The sequence below is a fragment of the Papilio xuthus genome, unplaced genomic scaffold (genome assembly GCF_000836235.2).
Source record: "Papilio xuthus unplaced genomic scaffold, Pxut_1.1 DF828258.1, whole genome shotgun sequence".
NCBI classification, from domain to species: domain Eukaryota; kingdom Metazoa; phylum Arthropoda; class Insecta; order Lepidoptera; family Papilionidae; genus Papilio; species Papilio xuthus.
The window spans coordinates 1,962,073-1,983,328 of NW_013530391.1; the positions used below are offsets into that span (position 1 = coordinate 1,962,073).

The 21,256-nt window shown below is 36.8% G+C and overlaps 3 protein-coding genes across 4 annotated transcripts in view; 1 reads left to right on the forward strand and 2 right to left on the reverse strand.

Annotated features, from left to right (window-relative positions):
* The first annotated feature begins 42 nt into the window (after positions 1–42).
* On the forward strand, positions 43–17,933 carry Hgsnat (Heparan-alpha-glucosaminide N-acetyltransferase). The gene is made up of 10 exons (XM_013306178.1): positions 43–371; positions 5,271–5,401; positions 6,371–6,486; positions 12,419–12,575; positions 12,692–12,896; positions 14,583–14,750; positions 15,621–15,742; positions 15,968–16,137; positions 16,242–16,428; positions 16,502–17,933. The coding sequence occupies exons 1-10, from the start codon at positions 183–185 to the stop codon at positions 16,794–16,796; spliced, it is 1,740 nt and encodes a 579-aa protein (XP_013161632.1). The 5' UTR covers positions 43–182; the 3' UTR covers positions 16,797–17,933.
* Positions 9,803–11,895, reverse strand: LOC106113430 (esterase E4). The gene is made up of 3 exons (XM_013306179.1): positions 11,581–11,895; positions 10,158–11,386; positions 9,803–10,068 (listed from the first exon to the last, which is right to left on the reverse strand). The coding sequence occupies exons 1-3, from the start codon at positions 11,764–11,766 to the stop codon at positions 9,873–9,875; spliced, it is 1,611 nt and encodes a 536-aa protein (XP_013161633.1). The 5' UTR covers positions 11,767–11,895; the 3' UTR covers positions 9,803–9,872.
* CrebA (Cyclic-AMP response element binding protein A) overlaps positions 17,573–21,256 on the reverse strand; it is an 84,331-nt gene continuing 80,647 nt past the window's right edge. For both annotated transcript variants that reach the window (XM_013306180.1, XM_013306181.1), the window contains one exon: positions 17,573–21,170. In XM_013306180.1, coding sequence (XP_013161634.1) covers positions 20,982–21,170 — 189 coding nt within the window. In that variant the 3' untranslated portion in view covers positions 17,573–20,981. The remainder of the gene's footprint in view (positions 21,171–21,256) is intronic.

A 21,256-nucleotide genomic window follows, 5' to 3' on the forward strand; every position in this document is an offset into this window, starting at 1 on the left:
ATTCACTAATGTGGTCTTGAGACGGTGTCGCGAGCTATACCGGTTCCACCGGCAACCAAACCTGCCGGCAGTACAACATCGGACCGCGTAACGTGTGCACGCCGCCGCGGCGCTCGCGAAAAACTATCGCCGATTTAAAATGAGTTGTTAACTAAGAGTGATTGTTATCAATAGTTGTAACAATGAACGACTCCATGGCGCAGGGTAATTGGGAGTGGTACAAGGAGGTGGTGAGATCGTGGCTGGAGGACCCCCTTGTGGAGCAGTTTGGGGGTCTCAATATGACGTCACTGAAAATGGACCAGGCTTACATGACGGGGGTGTCCGATAGAAATGTTTCCATCTACAGCGTCTCGGATGATTGTTTTCGTGTGAGTATGCAAATTTTTATTCGTACTTAGTTTGTAAAAAAATAGTGAAATCCTTGGATATGTGATATATGAACATATGGATTCTTTAGTTAGAAATTTTAAGTTTTTGGCAGTTGTAATATATTTAAATTACGAAATTCTGCAGCAATTATATAAAAAGTTTGCAGTTACTTCATACCTTCATATCATTCAATCCTTTGTGTGTGTTTTTTTTTATTTTGACTCATACGTGTTTAACATAAAATAATTAAAAGATCTTACGTATTAACCAAGGTCACAAAGGCATCGACATTTCGATACAAATATGACAGGAGATCAGCCTGTTTCCAATTAGGAATAAACAATATTTGATTTTCTATAGACAATTCTATAAGAAATGAATTTTCTTTGTCAGGTCTTCAGATCATTTGAATTCAAGGTCGTTTAGTGCACTGACCGTTTGCAGATCTCTAAATAACGATACAAAAACACTTACATGCTATCTTGTCTTTTCGATATTTAAACACTTCAAAAAGGTTTTGATTTTAATGTTGACTTTGTGTTAATAAATACAACAGCGGAGATATGTTTCATATGCATATGATATGCAAATTGTGATTCAAATATTGACACTGGACACGCTACTTTGTCATTTTAAATATTTAATGCCTGACTCACGTGTATCAAACGTTCCCTGAACTTTTCAAAGTACTTTGTAATACAAAACTCACGCTATGTTTTGTATAGATAGCGTACTTATTCTTCCAGATTAACTTATTAACATAAAGTTTAGAATTTAAGACGCGAGAGTAAACTTAAAGTTCTTAGGTTCGAGTTCTTTCCAGGATATACTGTCACAACATGTGCTTTTTTCGGTTCTCTGGTGACGTATCATTATTTTATGGAATTAACAAATCATCAACCTAAACAATTTGGCTCAACTGTAATGTATTCGACACAATGTAAATTTATACATTGTCAAGATATTGTAAAATGCCATTTATTATTTTAAAATAACAACATAGATTATAGATAGACAAATATTTATATCCAAGATAGGGAAAAGTATGTAAGTAATATGTTGTTATGCATTGTTCAATATTGAAGGTACAATCTATAGTGTAAACTTGAAGAAACTCTTTATAAAAAGTTTTAATGTCCTATTTGTATAAATACACTAGCTGTCGCCCGCGACTCCGTCCGCGCGGGATTAAAAATAGATGTTGGCCGATTCTAATACCTACTCAATATGCTCACAAAATTTCACGAGAATCGGTCAAGCCGTTTCAGAGGAGTATGGGAACGAAAAGTGTGACACGAGAATTTTATATTTAAGATTAAGGCCGTTTTCGCAATAATTTTGTTTTATTTTTGGACCTTTTAGGCGTTAAATTTTTAAAAATTTAACATACTGTCCGTATTAGGAAAGCGCGTGTGTTAGTATATTGCTTTGAAAACTAGAGTTTTATTATCTGTTGATGGCAGAATCAAGATGAAGTTTGAAAAATATTTGTCCATGACCTAGAGGACAGAGATAATGGATATGTTACTCTACATTCTATAATTCTAATTCTTGTCGGTCTTATTTTGTAATAAAATATATGTTTTATTGTATTTATTTATTTTATTTTTATTTTATACGATTTTGATATTGATCGTCTCAGGTTAAATGTGAACATATTCCAGTTTCGTAGTAAAAAAATATTGAATTACTAAATAAACTAAAAATAACCAACATAACTTGGTTATATTTACGTGAGAAAAATTTAATACGTACATTAAATGTTAATTATCACATTGTTCACGTCACAGTTAGTTAATAAAATCATTAGGTTTGTCTTATAAGAAGCCTAGTTATTTTTGCGATAGCAATAATAATGATGAGAGGTTTGATAATTGATAATTCTAAACATCTTCACAATCAAAGGAGAAATGCATCAGAACCCTTTATTAAAGAGAAAAAGAAACTATTTTTTAATTTTTTTTAAAAATAAGATTATTTTAAGGATAAAACTTTTTTTAAAGACTTTTTATATATCTGTATCGTTAGTACAGCCCTAAGATGCATGTAATAGGGCGGGTGCAAGTTTTCTCGGCAAGTGGCAGGAACGTGCTTGAGCGGCTGTCGCAAGCGCGTCGACGTTTTTTGCCTTGTTCGTGAGCTGTACGGAATGCACCTCAGTTTCCCATACGTATACACTTCTTTTTAATTAATACACGCAGTTGGGAAACGTCTAACCGGGCCGCTTTTACACACAGTACATAGAACACTTGTGTAACCTTTCACTGTGTGAGCGTGGTTTACTTGTAGGGCGAAATGTTCGTGGGAAATCAATTCGTTTCTGAAATATGAGTGATTGGATTCATTTGAATCATTATAAATTAATCTACTTTACTTTATTTAATTCTTATCTCTATCTCGCTCTTATCTTGACATCTACGTTTTTATAAAATTTAGGTTTAGTATTTCGGTTTAATTGATAAGAAAATTAATGTACGCACCAACCACAACCATAAACAATACTGTAAAATGACAGACAGACGGGTGGAAAAAAGTGATCCTTTAAGGGTTCCGTTATTTCCTATGAAATCCGGAACCCTAAAAAACAAATAATTGCTCTTGCCCTTCCTATGTGCCTACCGTTAACATGCGACTTCCGTCCCTTGTGCTAAAGTAATAATTACTTCACCTTTGTTACTAAGTAACTGTAATTAAATAACACATAATCAATGACATAATAGGATTTCCCGGGGAAAGCCCGTGACGAGTCAATCGATGTACCACGCAACTCGCGGGTCAATCAACCCGAGACGGGAAAGCGCATTGTTTTTAATTTTCTAGTGTGGGTGACATTTCCCATGTAGATAATATATAGAGGCGGTCGAGAAATTATTATGCTTATTTTATTTATATTATGTTAAAATCACCTGTCCGGTCCGAGAAAGCTCTTAGTGAAAAGATTTAATGACCTATGTTGTCACGTTAATCACCTCATTAAAAATATATTATAAGAGTAATTTTCTAAAAAAAAGAATTAAATACGATGTTCAGAAACCTTTTAATATTTACAATTAGTCAAGGCTCCAAACTAATTATTGTTTTTAATAACTGTGTGGAAATATAATACGGTATTGCACGAATTTACAACAAACAGACAAATGGTTAGTGCAGTGGATATGAGGCAAGCTATGCAGTCGCCGTATCGAGTTTGCGGAGCGAGCGATTGTTCCCAATCGTCGGTGAAATTGCCAGATCGACTGACACACTGGCCGCATGTAACAAATCCTACAACACTCTCTAGCTTTTATAATTAAACATATTGTTTTGATTTATGGCAACATTTTATTTTTAAATATAAGTAACTAAAATAGGTTTTATCTTCATACAGGGTTACAAAAATAAAATCAAATGGTTACGATTTTTTTAACAATCATTATTAGCTTATAGCCTACACTATTACGTCTGTTTATACAGTTGCATATTTTCCAGTCGATATAAGATTATTTTAAATCAGATGTAATGTTAAACCTTTTAAGAAATGGTATGTTCATTTAAAAAGTGTGTTGTGAACTAATATCTTGACTTAATTCCATAAAGAAAACAAAAGTATGTCAAGTTTCACGGCACATAGGAAGCCATATTACTAGCAAATGTACATATTTTGTCTTCGAGTAGATATCACTAGGTAGTGAAAAGGTAAAAGTTCGTAGCGAGTATAATGTTGATGCAATTATTATTATTGTCTATATTTGGGATAGTTGTATGAAACTTTGATGAAGTAATTGCCAAGTAAACCTTAATTTATTATAAACTAGCTGTCCGTAGTGACTCCTTCCGCGCGATATTAAAAAAAATCATAGTAGCCTCTGTGATCTTCTAGGATATGTTCAGGAGCAGTTTTAGAGATATTATATCACATTCTAATATTAGTAAGGTATATCGCATCAGAGCCATTTGAATCTAGTACAATTTGCAAAGTGTGCGTGCTTGTACAAACCAGTTTCGTTCATGTCAGTTTAGATTTTTATCAATACAGCTGCAACATATTTGCGTGTCCTGTCTACTCGTAGACGAGACTTATCCCACTTATGTATTATATAATGCATAACTAAATGTAGATATTGATCCTCTACAATACAGCATCTCTCTTCTATATAAAACAAAATAATATATTCTGTAATCATAAAGAAAAATATTACCAGTATACTTTGCAGTGTATTGGTTAGTGTTTAGTAATAAGGTTTGGGTTCGAATTAAAATATTGCATGTGTTTTAATTCTAATTGTCGTTGTTTGGATACTTAGGGGTAGAAAAGTATTATACAGACACTGGATTTCTTTATATTATGCTCCCCCGAAGGAATCGGAGTTTACACAATGTTAGGGGTGAACTTTTACACATTTAATAAGCGGACATTCGTTTCGATTAAGATGTTTACAACGATATAAACAGCGTAAAACGTGGCTTAGCCTGATGGATTAACTCTGTGAAACCTTAGAGTGCGGGATCGATTACCCTTTACCACCCCTGATCTATAGGCAACTACTGTTACTAGCAAACACATATGAGTGCAATTTCATAGGTATTCATTTTGTGGTCAAAACTAGTATGGTTAAGAGGATCAGGGCGAGACTATTTACCTGCATTTTATTATATGTTACAAAAAGTATGGATCCCCTAAAGATATCTGAATTCCCGAATATCTTACTAATATTATAAATGCGAATGTTTAGATGGATGGATGTTTGTTTAAAGGTATCTCCAAAACGCCTGTATGGATCTCTCTGAAATTTAGTACAAATGTAGAACATAGTCTGGAAGCACACATAGGCTACTAAGTTTTTTTTTTAATACTGCGCAGACTGAGTCGCGGGCGATAGCTAGTTTTAACATAATAAGAAAACTATATTTGTCTCCAGTGCCCCTTCGAGCTACAAAAAACCCTAGAAGCGGGCGTGCCAGGCACGTTCGTGGTGAGCACGTCCCGCCGCGCCACCTGGCGGGTCTACGAGGACGTCCGCGAACAGTACATGAGTGCTGCTAATGCTTCGTAAGTATTCTATAAAATCTGTCTACAAATTAACTTTAGTTTTTGAAATTATATTAAAGCGTATATAAGTTACATATTCACAGTAAATTGGTTTGTATATTGGTTTACATAAATTGTTTTTTTGTCAAATAAATTACGCAAGCCAGTTACACTCGGCATACGTTCGCGGAAAGTAAAAGTGTGTTCTGTTTTTTCTGTGACATTTATATTACAAGTTCATTATGATTGGTTCTTTTATTTAAAATTATTCTTCATTTATTTATCATATTTTTAAAATAGTACATTTCATATCAAAAAAAAATATATATTAAAAATAGAACACCACAGGCTGCGGAATCCCATGATTCAAACATTATTTTAAATTATTATTAATTTATTGAATTTAAAATATTTAATCATTAATTATGCTAAATGAAATGTTTGTAAGAGGTCATATTGTAACAGTCAAGAATGTTTTTAGTGATTTTAATTAGAGTCGAATTAAATACAGTTACGTATGTAAGGTTTTTTTATCTATTTAAAACTTCATTGCAGACTGCAAATGCCATTACATGAGACATTCTCCAACGGTCAAACGCACTGTACAAAAATAAACACAGAAACAATATAAATAAAGTTGTCGGTAATAAATAGATTAGATGCCATTTTCTCATTTTCACCTGTCTCACGGAAGCGTAATGTTTCTGCGTGCATACACTATGTTTTTGATTTTTAGCCCATAGTTTTAACAGCGGACGGGGTTAGACAAAGTGCATTCGCTTCGAAGCGTATCACGTGACTGATCGAAAGTCAGTCAGTTCTACACATTTTTGAAGTTCGCTATGGAATCGCTTCGAAGCGAATACACTTTGTCTAATCCCGCAGATTAATTTATTTAGAAGTGCTTTGATGCGTATCCTTTCTCGAAGTGTTGTGGGGGTATAATTTGTGTTTTTTTTTAGTTTTGATTGTAGTATTTGTGTTGTGCAGTGGTCTGATCTGCCAGCTACGTCCTGATCTGGGAGAGTTCGGCGTGTACACATTGAACGCGACCGGTGATGGTTGCGACGTGCGCACTGACAAGGACCCTGTCAACATCTATCTGCGTGAGTCTTTTGTTTAATATTTTATGCAACTACCCGCACGTGTCGTTATTTATTTCGTGTTAAGGTCAGAACGGTATTTGTAATTACAAATAGTGTTCGTTGAATCAATTTTAAAGTCCCAAGTTACTAATATCATCATCAGCTCATATGTCCCCACCGAGGTGCTTGTAGCCTACCTAAGTTAGGAGTGTGGGTAGCCCTGACACCTATATTTGACTTTCTTCGCAGATATGTGTAGGTTGCATCATGATGTTTTCCTTCAACGTAAGAACCATTACCGCTATTAATATAGTTTTTAATAATTAAAAAATATAATATATGTTTTCCACTTTTCTATATCTGAGTAACCAATACTATCCATAAACATGTATATAGATAATTTTGAAAAGTAATATTTTAATGGTACGCAAATTCAAGGAAGATATGCATTTAGATACTTTATTAACATATTTCAAGGTCACAGCATAACCTAGACATGACACCGTTAAAGGAATATTGGTCAATAAATACAGATAAGGAAAATACAAAAAATTTGCATATTTTTGCATTTATTATCTGTGCTCAATAACGTTTATTTTATCTTCAAACCCTTGACACAATATCGTATCGGTCGATACTTGTCATCTCGAGGGTATATCTTTGGAGGTTTCTTGACAATCTAGCACTCGTTTAATCTGAAGTTAAATCGCCTTGGGGATATGACATCAAGTAAAAATTAATAGGTTTTTGTATGTATACGGTCAAGCGACCGCTAACCATAAATATCCGCAATTGCAATTGCGTTGGCTAACTTTGTCTCCTTTCCATGCATCCACTTCTTTGGTAAATCCACTTCCCCTTTATATCATTTCTTTATGATAAAAGGGTGGGAAGGGATAATGGATTTTTGCCAAATTAATAATTTTAATAACCTACTTAAAGTTACAAAAGCTTATATATTTGGCAATAAGCTATAAATTTTATTATATCAAAGTTTTACGGTATTCATTATTGATTTATATATCAACTTATATGTATTCAAACATAATGTTTTTGCTCCGTATTTGCCCATACAAGGTTGAATCTTTTGATATTACTTAACTATAGTAACATTTGGTTTTCCTTTCATTTAAAACTAGCTGTCGTCCGCGACTCCGTCCGCGTGTATATAAAATAAAACTTATATATAGATAAGTTCAATAAAAAGCAGCTCTTCAAGGCGTAAATTCGACAAAAAAAGAATAAATAGTATCCTATGTCCGTCTCCTGGCTCTAAGCTACCTCCTCACTAATTTTCAGCGATATCGGTAAAGCCGTTCTTGAGTTATAAATAGTGTAACTAACACGACTTTCTTTTATATATAGTCGTATATAGATGGTTTTAAGTTCATAATTAAAAAACAATCTTAATTCTGATAACCGAATAGTGCAAATACAAAAAAAAATGTTTTTTAAGAAGACTCGGCTACAAAGATCTCATAGTTTTAGCTGTTGAATCTGTCCACTGTGTTCTAAAGTAGAAATAGTAGTAAAAACTAGTCAGACCATTAATAATTCTATACATATCGTACACCTTTTAAGGTCTAACGGCTAAGATCTTAGTCTGTTTTATGGGGTCTAGTCGCAAACTTGTTTCCTGAGCAGAGGCCCCATGAATGTGCTTTCTTAACTCAAAATGTTATTAGCGTTTTAAATAACCCTTAGGTTACCTTACATTTTATAGCATACTAAATGTCGCCCGCGACTCCGTCCGCGCGGTATTAAAATACTAAATAAGTGACACCCTATGTGTTCTTCTAGACTATGTTCTACATCTGTGCCTTAATTCATCAAGATCAGTTAAGTCGTTCCCTTTAAAACTATACATCCATATATCCATCTAAACATTAGAAATTATAACATTAGTAAGATTTACCATTCTGTATTAATTTTGACGTGAAGCTTAAGTCTCCGACTTAATTGGGCGGTCCACCTTGGCGACCTCTTTGCATGCAATTTCGCGAGATGTGTTAAGGTCAGCGATGCGCGAGGATTACATGAACATACGTTTTAGTCTTTATACTTAATACGGAAATAACATAAGTTGTTTATCTGCCAAGATTATGTGAAAATTATGTCACATAGTCGAAATATGTATTTTGTACTTTGTTTTATTTTATTACTTCTTTTAAAAGGTGTTCTTATAATTTTATATTTTCGTTGGTCTTCGTTAGACGTTAGCGATTTTAACTAGTCAATCAATTCAGAAACTAAATAACGAAGTGAAAACAAATAAATTCAAGTCACGCTCTAAGGGAGACGGATAACGAAAATTGACGTAATTGTCGTCTATAGTGAAAGCTGTAAATAAATTTCATACAAACAGCCGACGAAGTGCGATAAATCTAACATTTCTTTAGTCGTCGGCCGATGACAGCTGTTACGTAGTAGCCAGTAACAAGCAATAAGAAAATCAAATTTGTCAAGTAACTGCAAACGTTAGGATGCACGCAAAATAAAGCGTAATTAACTAAAAAAATTGTGTAGTCCATAGGCATTTTTCCCTTGGTAACAATACTTACTCGTACGTAGATGAAGAGGTCCTCTGTCAGATTGAAACGGTACTTTCCGGTCTTAGTCTATTGAGGCGAAAGTTGTTACTACTCCACAGCTTTACAAAGTAATACAAAAATCCATTTTAACTCTATTTAATTTAAGTAGAAATAGTTATAGCGCCATCTAACGGATTTACATAACGTTTATTAAAAATTGCAACCTAAGGAGAGTCAATTTACATATCCTATGTGTGTGCTTGCAGTTATTCGCACAACCTGTTATTAATCCTGGTCATATAACAATGTGGTATAAAGACAAGAGGCGTCGAGTGGGCGGCGCGAGTCTTGGCCCAAATCCTTTGTTGCGGCGAAGCGCTGACGAGCATCTTCCGCTCGTACACGCACACGCGACAGATTTAGCTCTTCAATCAGTGTTCACTGTCCACCTCGTTTGAATGTAGGCCACCTCGTTATTTTTAACAAGCGCTTAATGTTTACCTTTAATATCATACTGTTAAAACACGGTGTCCAAAATATTACGGTAGAAACCTGCGATAAGTAAATGACGACGATATATTTTTGTTCTCGAAATCTTGTAAACCGACGTGCGTGTATGCATATATGTATGAATGTAGAAGTGAGAGAGATGTGTCAGAACCGCGTCAAATGCAGGTCCGTGGTCTCTGCCTATACCTCTGGGTTACGGGTGTGATTAATTTGTTGTTGAACTCTTGTAATCAAAATTATTGCTTTAGCTTAGCTATTGAGAAATTTATTAACTTTTTTATGAATATTTTTTGAAATAAAACAAAAATAGTTCATAATTTATTGACATTTCTACCGTAAAGGATTATGGTACGAACATTGAGAGTGCTATATATTACATTCCCGGGCAAGTTTATTGAGCTTGCCGTAGGTGGAGTAGAATAAATCCCAGAAGGCCATCCGACTGTTGAAGATCCTGTGTTCCAGCTTGAGGTCAGTGTCGATAACCAGATACGGTCTGGTCTCCTCTGACACCGGCTCCCATGTCACAGATATCAGATCCGTCGTCTGTGGTGTAGGATTCCTGGAAACGCGAATATAATTATAAACAATGGTCGCTCACGGTCATTATGAATGTTTTGAAATTAAAAAAAAATGTTGATTTAAACTTACCCGTATTTGACAAAGTTTGCCCAAAGGGTAGTAATACGGTTACTAATCAGTCGATCTTCTTCCGCTGCTTCATCGTTTGCATTTGAATCCGGAAAGAGATATGCAATTTCTGCTGAATGCGAAGCATCTTCCCCGTTAAACCCGTAGCTAAATTCATAATTATACACAGGATTAGCATTTTCATTTAACAAGTTTGTAATAGTACGTTGCGTTGGATGATTATGTATAAAATCCGATTCAAAGTCTTCTAATTGGGCAATTACATCTGACGATATTGGTTTATCGCCAATATAAAAGCGTCTTACAATGCCTGCGGCTTGAGCGAGTTGTTCTTCGTCGAGATTAAAATTATCTCGAAGTTTTTCGTAAAAAGGATCCTTCTTGAAGTATTCATTACCTTGCATTTCGACTGAACCTTTCTCCTCCTTGCTAGTGTGTCCAATTAGTACGGGAGTATTTCTGATTTTCCTTTCATTAGAAAGAGTAAAAGGATCGGTTTCGACAAAATTCACTACGCTACTAAAAGATTTTTCTTTGCACGGACCTAGTTTAAGATTAATATCAGTCGCGGCGGCTGTAACTATATGAGGTGATGAGCTTGTGAGGAACGTCAGCGCTTCTGTATTGCTAGAAGTGTTCAGTCCGAGATGTGCTGCCAGTTTTATAGCTGCATCTAAATCACTGTTTACGAACATGCCTTCGCTTTGAGGCGTACCACTCTCTACGATAGCTTTATTAAAGAGTTTTTCATTGTCTGAATATAAATGTAGTAAAACTGAAGTAGCTCCAGCATTTTGGCCACCGATAGTAACGTTGTAAGGGTTACCTCCGAATGCTCCGATGTTACGTCTGATCCATCGCAACGCCGTGTATTGGTCTTTGAATCCCTGGTTACCAGTAATGTAAGGGTCATCAAGACACATGAATCCATATGGTCCGAGACGATAGTTTATTGTAACTACAATAATTCCTTGCTTAACTAGGTCATGTGCGTCGTATTCTCCGCCACTGCCGGATGTGTATTGGCCCCCGTGTATCCATACAAGCACGGGTAATGGGTTAAACATGCCCGCAGCTATAGGCACGTAGATGTTCAGGTAGAGACAGTCCAATTGACCTATTTCTCGTTTAGTCCCACTGGCGGAAGACGTCAGCGATTGAGGACATTTGATTGTGGCGTCGTCGGCGTCAAATATTTCTTCTTCGAAAGCCGCGGGTGACACCGCCGGCTGAAATAAGCAAAATAATATAAATCATTACTGCTTTCTGGGTGAGTGTTGGGTAAGGTTAACGTTTTAAAGGTTGGAGAGATATTATGATTTTTATTACAATACTAAGAGCAAAATGTATAGAAATCAATAACTTTGAATATAATGTCTTAATCAGACTAGCTTCAAGTACTGTCATTGAAAAGTGTACTTACCCCGAAAGGATTGCTGGAGTCGACCTGGGCATATGGTATACCAAGAAACGCCGAATAAACGTTATCCTTTGACTTCCGGCCCCGCACTAGACCTTGCTCAATGAGAACGAGAGGGTCAACACGAAAGTTCGCACTGTCAACATAATTTGCCGCACAGAGAACACACAGGAGCCAAAGGAACTTCATTTTGAAATTTCCATATATTACGTAATGAGTCGAATCTCCAATCTATCAGTAACACTTAACGACTGGCGTTAGTGAACTATGTGTCGGGTTTAAGTGCCGGATATTTTATCTCAACGAGATGGACTTCCATGGCCCTTATCTGTCAGGAGTCTGAAGTATACGATACAAGCTTGATGTTATCAAAGATATCATTTGACAAATGCATGCAGATACAACAATATTATGACGTATTTAACATTATTCTATAGAATTACATTCGATATTTGTTAGATAAGAAATGTTAATTATGGTCAATATTAAATCTACAAATATTTTTCATCCAATACATGACATGAATTATCTCAAGGACAAAATAATAACCATAATATTAAACTGATATATAAACACGGCTAAACACTCACGTATATTCGTCCGGTGGCGGCACCGACTAGTTTCGAGCCTATCGGGGGCCCTTCATCAGGATGAGTGGTACTGGTACTATTTCGCGGACGCGGCCCGTCGCTCACTTATTATATATATCAGTTTAGTATAATGTCTCACGAAAGTTTGAATAATTTAACCATAATATTCTAATGATTCTTCTGCATTTTTACCGTTTTAGCGAATAAACAATAATAAGTCAAAACTAGGATAAATTATCTTTTTCTTGCAGCTCTACTTCTTTGTGTGGGCTTGCTGCTGGGAGTATGGGTGTTGTACGGCCTGGGGAAACTGATCATGTCAAGGATCAGACGGACCGGCAAGTTGCGTTACGGTGACAAAGAATTAGCCATGCAACAGAGGCTTCGGGCACTTGACACGTTTAGAGGGTGAGTGCATGGCGATAAAGTTCCTACATTTGCAGTCTCATTTGCTATTGACGATTCTGATAGATTTTTGTATCCATTTTATGGACTTTTTGTAAAGATTATTACTATCTTCGTAGGATTGCTATAGTGTTCATGATCTTCGTGAACGATGGCGCTGGCGGCTATTGGTGGTTGGAGCACGCGACCTGGAATGGTCTTGCAGCTGGTGACCTGGTCTTCCCTGCTTTCCTCTGGATTATGGGCGTCTGCATCCCGCTCTCCGTCAAGAGCGCTTTCGCTAAAGGCATACCTAGATGGAAGATCGTACTTCAAATACTTAGGGTGAGTGAAGTAATAAGTTTTTTCTTCCATAGCCATTTTTTATCAGAAGCGAGTGTTTTATTTTAATAAGAACTAATTTAAGATATTTTGGAGTCGTTTTCCAGGGTGAGTGCGCCTTGCACTGGGTTCATGATAACAATTAAAATGATCTAAGAACCAGTACAGAACTATAATGAATTACTTAGTACTAAAGATATTTACATACCAGCTTTGTTATATATTGCTCTTAAATATTTGTTATCATTACATATGTATTCGACAAGTTATCACAAATGGTATTCCATTTCTTATCAATAACAATATTGGTAGATATGTTGGTTTCTAAGCGGGAACACAATTATTAAGTTTTTAAACTTCATTCGAGAATCAAGGAATTCGGACTACATTTTTGTCATTGTGATTTTAACAGCTTTGTCTTCAACCAATTTAAACTTACACAAAATGTCTGTATGCAATCTGAAAGTTATTAAGAGCTGTTTAAAAAAAATGTTTCTGACATTTAAAATACAAAGTTGCAAGATGGCTTACGTAAAAGCCGGTACAGGCTGGTGTTGGCGACTGGTCCTCGTTGCGCCGGGTCGGCTGCTGCCAAACCTGTATTGTTGCTGAGTTACTTACGAATATCGGGATTCATTCGACGATCAAGGCTTATTCGCTTCAACAGTTTGTCATATTTCATAACGTATTGTCGATTCTTTATGAGCATAAAAATATTATATTGTAAAAGAATATAAAACACTCCTTACCAATATTATAAATACGAATGTTTAGACGAATTGATGTTTGTTATTACGTAAGTCTAGAACGGCTTAACGGATCGTGGTGAAATTTGGAATAGAGATATATTACAGCCTGGAATGACGCATAGGCTAAGTTTTTTTAATATCGCGCTGGCCAGCTAGTATGTACAAAAAGCCAATCAGTAACGCACTCTTAAATTTTGACTTGTCTAAGACATTGAAGAAATAATTGGCTAGCGTATACCATCTTTTTGCATAGAACTTAAACGCCAAATAATTCTAAAATGATTATTCTCTAACTATCTTGTTACATATTAACTAATGAAGTAATGTTCCATCATTATCGGGGAAACGTCGGAGAGAGCTACACGATCTGCGATGGCACGCAAGCGAGGAATTTCTAATGAACTATTCCGCATAAGACAAGCTCACTTGAATTATTTATCAACACATTGTTTATGTCCGAAGTGAATGTGACAGATGCGATCCGAGTGCATCAGGGAAGTGGCTCATGTAACTAGTGAAAGTGACCAGAGAACAAACTGTAACGGAATTTTAACACAAATGCAATGTTATATCTATAAATATAAAGTAAAACATCTGATTAATGTAATACTAAAGGAAGTAGTAATTGATTTCGATAGTCGACATTGTTGCAAAAGATAGCGTGTTATAATTTTTTGCAACCCTACACGTTGGTGCTTATTTGGCAAAGTAATTTGCCTCAAATCCATTATCTTAAAGAAGAGTTTGGTTTGGTTAAGTAATGTAGATACGGTTTTCATTTTTCAACTATTCTAGATTAGCTGTTGCTCGCGACTGTGTCCGTGCGGAATTAAAAAAAGATTAGTAGCCTATGTATTCTTATAGACTACGCTCTACTATGTAAAATTTCGGAAATCCGTTGAACCCGCGGCCTTAAATTTGTTTAATTTCTATTTTACAGCGTTCGATAGTGATGTTCATACTGGGTGTATCTCTCAACACGATCTATGGATCCAACATGCTGGGCGAACTACGTGTGATGGGCGTGCTGCAACGGCTGGCTGTTGCTTACCTCGTCGCTGCGGGCTTCTACGCCCTCACCGCGCCTAAATATTATACACCGCCACGGGTAAGATCACACCCTGATAGGTCCTTTTTTCACTAAGCGATTAGTCTCGTTATTGCCATTTCTAATTTAGTCATATTAATAGCATTTGCGGTAGTAGAAGACTTGATAAAATAATTTAATTCTTTAAAATGTTATTGATGTCAGAATTTGGTGTTGTTGTTTATATTGCATCGTAATTTTTAATTAGATTTATATCTTTCAAATATTGTAAAGTAGCTAACGTTAGTTAATAGACGAACCTCGATTTGCAATTTTTACTAACCTCCGGTTTCTGAGACCAATATTCTGTATAACTGTTTAGGCGTTTCGTTGCTCGTTTGCCCCCTTCTCCCATAAAAAAATAAATAAAACAAATCCTTATACCTGTCATACCTTTGGCAAAATAGAAATAAACCTGTTTGAAGCGTCGATTTTGATCTCACAAACCAACAGTAAATAGGTCACAATGCAAGGGTTAAATTTGTTGAAGATGCACTCGATCATAATATTCTTATTATAGACATTGTACAGTTTCCAATGGAGCGGATGTATTGTATTAAGACAGGATAATTTCATTTACACAAGATTATTTAAGTGTCGTTTTCCTGTTTGTTAAGAATTGTATTCGTGATAACAAGGTTATATACTTCTCTTGTTTCAAACGATCAAACCTATCTTTATAAACTTTTATAAACTTATATTTATAAACTTTATACAAAACCATAAGCATTTTTATTTAAAAAATAAAAATAGAATTTTTTGTTTAATCAACAAATTCCTGCGTATGGCAATAATGCATATTTGTTTTGTAATTTGGATCATGAGGTAGGTTAGATAGTTTTGACCAGTTCCACGTAGAAAGTACTTATATCTAGTATTGTTATGTGTCAGGGCGCGTGCGGGCAAGCGCTCAAAGACCTGATGTCCTGCATCTGGTGCTGGGTGCTGGCTGCCGTGTTGGTGGCCGCGCATACCGCAATCACCTTCATTGTCCATCACCCGGATTGTCCTGCGTAAGTTTATAGCGATCTCCACATCTTAATATAAGTTCATCCTGTCAGAAACCTTTTAGTCCTCGACTATACTCTATTACGTCCTTTGACTATGTAATTATGGATATCTTCCTAATTAAACCAACGTCATTTACTCCATCAAAATCGGGTGGCAATTTACTTTGAAAAAATTGTATTATGACATGAGTAGTAGGTTGCCTGATAAAGTAAATTTAACTGTTGCAGGGGCTACTTGGGGCCGGGCGGCAAGCATGACGAGTGGGCGGCGCCGGAGTGCGGGGGCGGTGCTGCAGGATACCTCGACCGTCTGCTCTTAGGCGACGCCCATCTGTATCAGAACAGCGACGCGCGCCACGTCTATGGCGGACCTCCTACAGACCCTGAGGGATTACTCGGTATATTTTCGCATTCAAAGTTGTCTTTATAAAGAAAGGTTAATAGTGCATTCTTTTCTTTTTTTTAAGGAATTAAAATTGTTGGTTTTGATATTGTTGGGCAGGTTGCCTGACGTCGGCGGTGCAGGCGCTACTGGGCGTGCAGGCGGGCGCCACGGTTCTCCTGCAGCGCGCGCACCGCGCCCGCGTCTCGCGCTGGCTGGCCTGCGCACTCGCTCTCGCCCTCGCCGGCGCCCTGCTGGCCGGATTCTCGCGCGACCACGGCGTCCTGCCCATCAACAAGAACCTCTGGTGGGTATGACTTGGGTCTGTAACAGTACCAGCAAAGAGCAGATACCGTTATTAACAATGTAACACATTACAGGTCGATGTCGTTCGTGCTGGTGACGTCGGCTTGCTCGCTGACGCTGCTGAGCATCTGCTACACGTTCACTGACGCGTGGCGGCTGTGGGGCGGAGCACCCTTCCGCGCCCCAGGACTCAACGCCATCGCGCTCTACGTGGGCCACTCGCTGTGCGCCCACCTGTTCCCCTTTCACTGGCGCGTGCCCCTCATGCGGACGCACGCGGTGCGCCTCGCCGAGGCGGTGTGGGGCACCGCGCTGTGGGTCATCATCGCCCACGTCATGGCCAAGAAGAAAGTGTTCATAACCCTCTGAGAATACGCCTCATTCGACTCCGCGTTGGCCGTCAACATAGCGGAGTACGAGCTGTTCAACAACGCGCGCGTGCGCGACGTGCGGCGCGAGACTGACATAGTGCGGCTGCGCGCGCGCACGCCCGACGCTCGCCACATCCCGCCGCGCTCGCCCCTCTGCACCCCCCTGCTGCCGCACCGGCGCAACCGCAACGTCGTGTCTCTCTAGTTAACTGATACTATTTACAGTATACTTTATTGAGGTTATCAAGTAGATCGACAAGTGTGGATATGACTTTTAGCTCAGATTTGAACCCTTTCATACACAATTTTTTACGAGAAAATGACGTTTAGAGTTTTTTAAGCATAGCTTTCGTGGACTTTTTTATCCTGTCCACGTGTTTGAAGTGCCGTTAAATATATTTTATATGTACTTTTTATATCTAGAATTTATAAGTATAGTTACATATGTTTAAGAATCGTCTGTATGTCACGATAAAATGTAATTTCTGATATGAGTTTTTGTAGACATAAAATAATGCTCAAAAATAACGATGCCTTTGAAAGTTTGTACATTTATGTCCGTGTGAGTTTGAGAACATAATCAAATCTAGTCTCGTTCAGAGCTAAGTAATGAATTCTACTTTTTACATTGTGTAAAAGTATAGAGTTTAAGGTTATTGCTGTGTTGCATTAGAAATAAATGTTTTATATAGAAAATGTTGTTTAAATGAATGTCAATGGCAAAAGTTGCCATGTTTAAGCATTGGAAATGGATTAATAATGAAACAACCAATATACGATTTATCTCGTTTTATTAGCTCAAGGGTGACACAGTAATATCCGCATTGTCATTGGAAAATAATAATAAAACAAACGATTTAACAAATCATGACTCAAGGTAACAGCGAATAGTTTTAACAAATAAAACTATTAATAAAAATACACTTCATATTTAACATAACAAAACTATTGTGGGCGCGGCGCGTCCACATTACACCTTACGTCAGCGATTGTTTAAAGCGAGGTTATACGTCTACAGACATTCAACTCAACAGAATAACCCCGCTTATACATTGTCACCCAATATGTGTCTCATACATTAATGTATGAATAAATGTAAGTTTGGCATTTAACACGTTGAGTGCCACGCATATTTCTAAGACAATCCCGTTCAGGCCACGAGCCGCTTATACGCACTGGTATTAAAGGGCCGGTGTTGCCAGTACAAAAATTGTTTACATTTTTAACGTTTTACCTATAGGTTTTGTTACAACACGTTACGCGCCAAGTCTGTTTTGTTTTTCTTACCGCTTAGGCCGCTCAGATAAAATTTCTTTTAATAAAAAAAATAATTCAGATAAGGTTAATTTTATAATTCTCATGTTACACGCTGTCAGCCACCGATGGTAGACGCGACCTAAACAGAAAATCTAGTGTCAGCCACCGATGGCTGACGTGGCCGTTCAACGTGTTAACATAACTTATATTATGTCCAAATAGTAATAACACTCAAGTCGCGACGGAAAGATATTTTTATATTAATTCCATAATTTAATAAACTACTTTAGTTCCTTCATATAAGTCGTTTTTCATATAAATCACTCTTGTAGACGGTAAATGCCATATTAGGAATTAAATATATTAACTACGCGTTAAATACTTTTTAAATATATAACAGTTACAAATAGCACATGATAATTTGCCTTTTTCTCTAATCTATCCCCGATTCTTATATATTAGTACAGTCAACAAAGAAAAACAGGCACGCTTTGAAATTTCGACATTATATCTTTTATAATTTGTATATAAATATAATTAAACACTAATTTATAGAACTAACTTGTATAGCGATAGACACATAAAACAGTGTTTATACATTTCTAAATTTCTTTTTATTAGAAAAAATCTCTTAAAATATATCAATAAATTCTTTTAGCCGCTTCATAGAGCGTTATTGAAATACAAGATATATTCCAGCGATGATATAAATATAACATTTACTTATCACTAAATAGGAAGAACTTTAAATGATTTAAAAAAGAGAAGGTTGTAATTGCACACACATAGTAAAAACTATAGCGAACGCTGTCCGATGCCGAACTACACGCGTCTGCTACCCCAAACAAATTAAATATAATTTATTATATTAACATAGATCAATAAACAAGAATATAGCAAACAATTTCCTACATAGAAATGGTAATTGTTAGTTTTATTATATATATATTAGAATAACATATAAGTACTCGAGCTCACTTTAAGTCACTCGCATATAAAAATGGAATGTTCAATACGACAGAATGTTAGTGGACATAGCAACGTATCGCGACTGCGCCTCAGACTGTAGCTAACACTGGAGCGAAGAAGAAACTGTGAGATTCAGTTCACTTTAGCAATAGGAGTAGAGACTACGACTCACAAACAGAGTCTTAGATGAAGTCATGGTTCCTTGAAAAACTAAGAACATCGGCTCTAGTTAGTTGCTCGTTGCACCACAAATATAATTTAATATTCTTATAAAATTTAATAAATAGCATATATTTTTTTTAGTAAAGTTATGGTCAATATAAAGTATTTTTTTTTAGTAAAAGGCATGCCGTTATTTGTACTTGTCGATGTAAACAGCGCAGTACGAACCGAATGTGTGAGAAGTGGCCGCCCGCCGCGCCCTCGCCGCTCACCTCGCTACGTAGAGACTAGACGTCAACGATACAAGAATCGTTTTCCATTGACAATTGGTCATTTATAAGTCCGCTATTGGATGCACACATCTTACTTTACTCTTAAATAAATGATAAAAATCTCTAGGACGATACACATTTCGCTATAAATGCAAATTCATGGAATTCAAAATTAACCGGTAAGACGCGAACGGCGCGCGCCTTACATATTATGCTAAGTCCCCGAGCGGCCGCCGCGCGCTGCCCCCGCGCTCTGCCCCCGCGGGCCGCTACAGAGATAACGAAAATTCATTAAGTAGTTTAGTCACATGCCTTTTCCTTCAATTAAAAATCGATATCGGATCATTAGGCCAGTTATAATAAAATGGTTAACAATATATAAAACATCTCAGTACATTTATTATGAAGTAAATGCGGGCCGCCCGTGAGCGCCGCGCATACCGACGTATGCCGTGGGTAACGATTGTAATCCTTAAATTAATTGCATATTTTAATAAAAACACGCATAAACTAATGCCTAAATTGAGACGCCTCTGCAGCGTACAATATATATTACGAGATTTCAAACAACACGCGTAGACAACTATAATAAGAGCCCAATACGACGTAGGGAGGGCCGATGATCATCGATGTTTTATGCAGATAATTTCGATTTTAACTTCTATGATAGTAATGACGTCACGATCGATATCGAATAAAACTGCAATTCAAATTATTAAATTCCAATATCATTTATAAAAATACATTACCACTATTTATTATTTAAATATATCGATATTAAACCATCGACAATGTGTTAACATCGATCGAGCATCGGCCTTCCCTATTGCAGTTCCCTGTGAGCGCTCCCACGCGCGGGCGTCGTTGTGGATGTAACCTAAGGGTGGCACTTCACAGTCAGGAAACCATTAAACAATGTGGGGATGAACCACGACGTGTCATCCAGCACCACGGAGTACCTTCCTAACGAATACAGTGAGCAACCATTCGTACCTTCCTTCTCTTTGAATACTACTTACGTTACTTCGTATAATTGTAAATTACATCCAAAATATACATTAAAATATACACTCCGAAATAGGGACAGTGTCGTTGTTTATATTTTATACTATATATTTATTTAAACGTGGGAATGTTAAGTGATTTGATTCACACAATTTTATATAGAAAAGTTTATCAGATCGCAAGCCAGACAGATGTCGACTGAATGTATCGTTTGTACTAAAAATAATTGAAGCAAAGGCATTAGACACAAACATAATGAAAAAGATAAAATATGAAATTGAAACATCGCTAATTATTCAACAGAATGGAATAAAATAGACTCTACAATATCAATTATAAAAGTTAAAAATATGGACACATTTTTAATTGAATACAAATGATAGAACTCGTATCTCCCGAGCTTGCGGTCTGATGGAATCATAACACTACAAGACAAATACGTGTAAAAATATTTTGTCTAATGTTGTTTAGTGTGAGGTCCGCCTCGCTAAGTCCCCGGCCGGTGGCTGGTGGTGAGGTCACTTCCTGGCGGTGCGCGTCACTAGCGCCTGCAGCGCCGCCAGCTGGCTCAGGAGACTCGCGTTCTTCTGCTCTAATGTCTCTACCCTCTTTCTGTAATCTGAGTTCTCTGACACTAATATTTCGACCTTCCTCTCCAGCTGGTCCATGTATTCTTTCTTCTTGCGTCTACTTTCTTGTGCAGATATCTGTAAATATTACAAATAATTAACGGACTCATTTGACGACAGAAATGTCAAATTTTAAATCTATATTTCACGTTACACAGCAGTGG

Bases quoted from the DNA above. Each gene is read 5' to 3' on its own strand.
- Hgsnat (XM_013306178.1), top strand. From the start codon at position 183: ATGAACGACTCCATGGCGCAGGGTAATTGGGAGTGGTACAAGGAGGTG. The intron at 12,897-14,582 runs GTGAGTGAAGTA...TCTATTTTACAG, and splicing joins TCGTACTTCAAATACTTAGG to CGTTCGATAGTGATGTTCAT. The intron at 16,429-16,501 runs GTGGGTATGACT...AACACATTACAG, and splicing joins CCCATCAACAAGAACCTCTG to GTCGATGTCGTTCGTGCTGG.
- LOC106113430 (XM_013306179.1), bottom strand. From the start codon at position 11,766: ATGAAGTTCCTTTGGCTCCTGTGTGTTCTCTGTGCGGCAAATTATGTT. The intron at 11,387-11,580 runs GTAAGTACACTT...TGCTTATTTCAG, and splicing joins ACTCCAGCAATCCTTTCGGG to CCGGCGGTGTCACCCGCGGC. The intron at 10,069-10,157 runs GTAAGTTTAAAT...TCGCGTTTCCAG, and splicing joins GCAAACTTTGTCAAATACGG to GAATCCTACACCACAGACGA.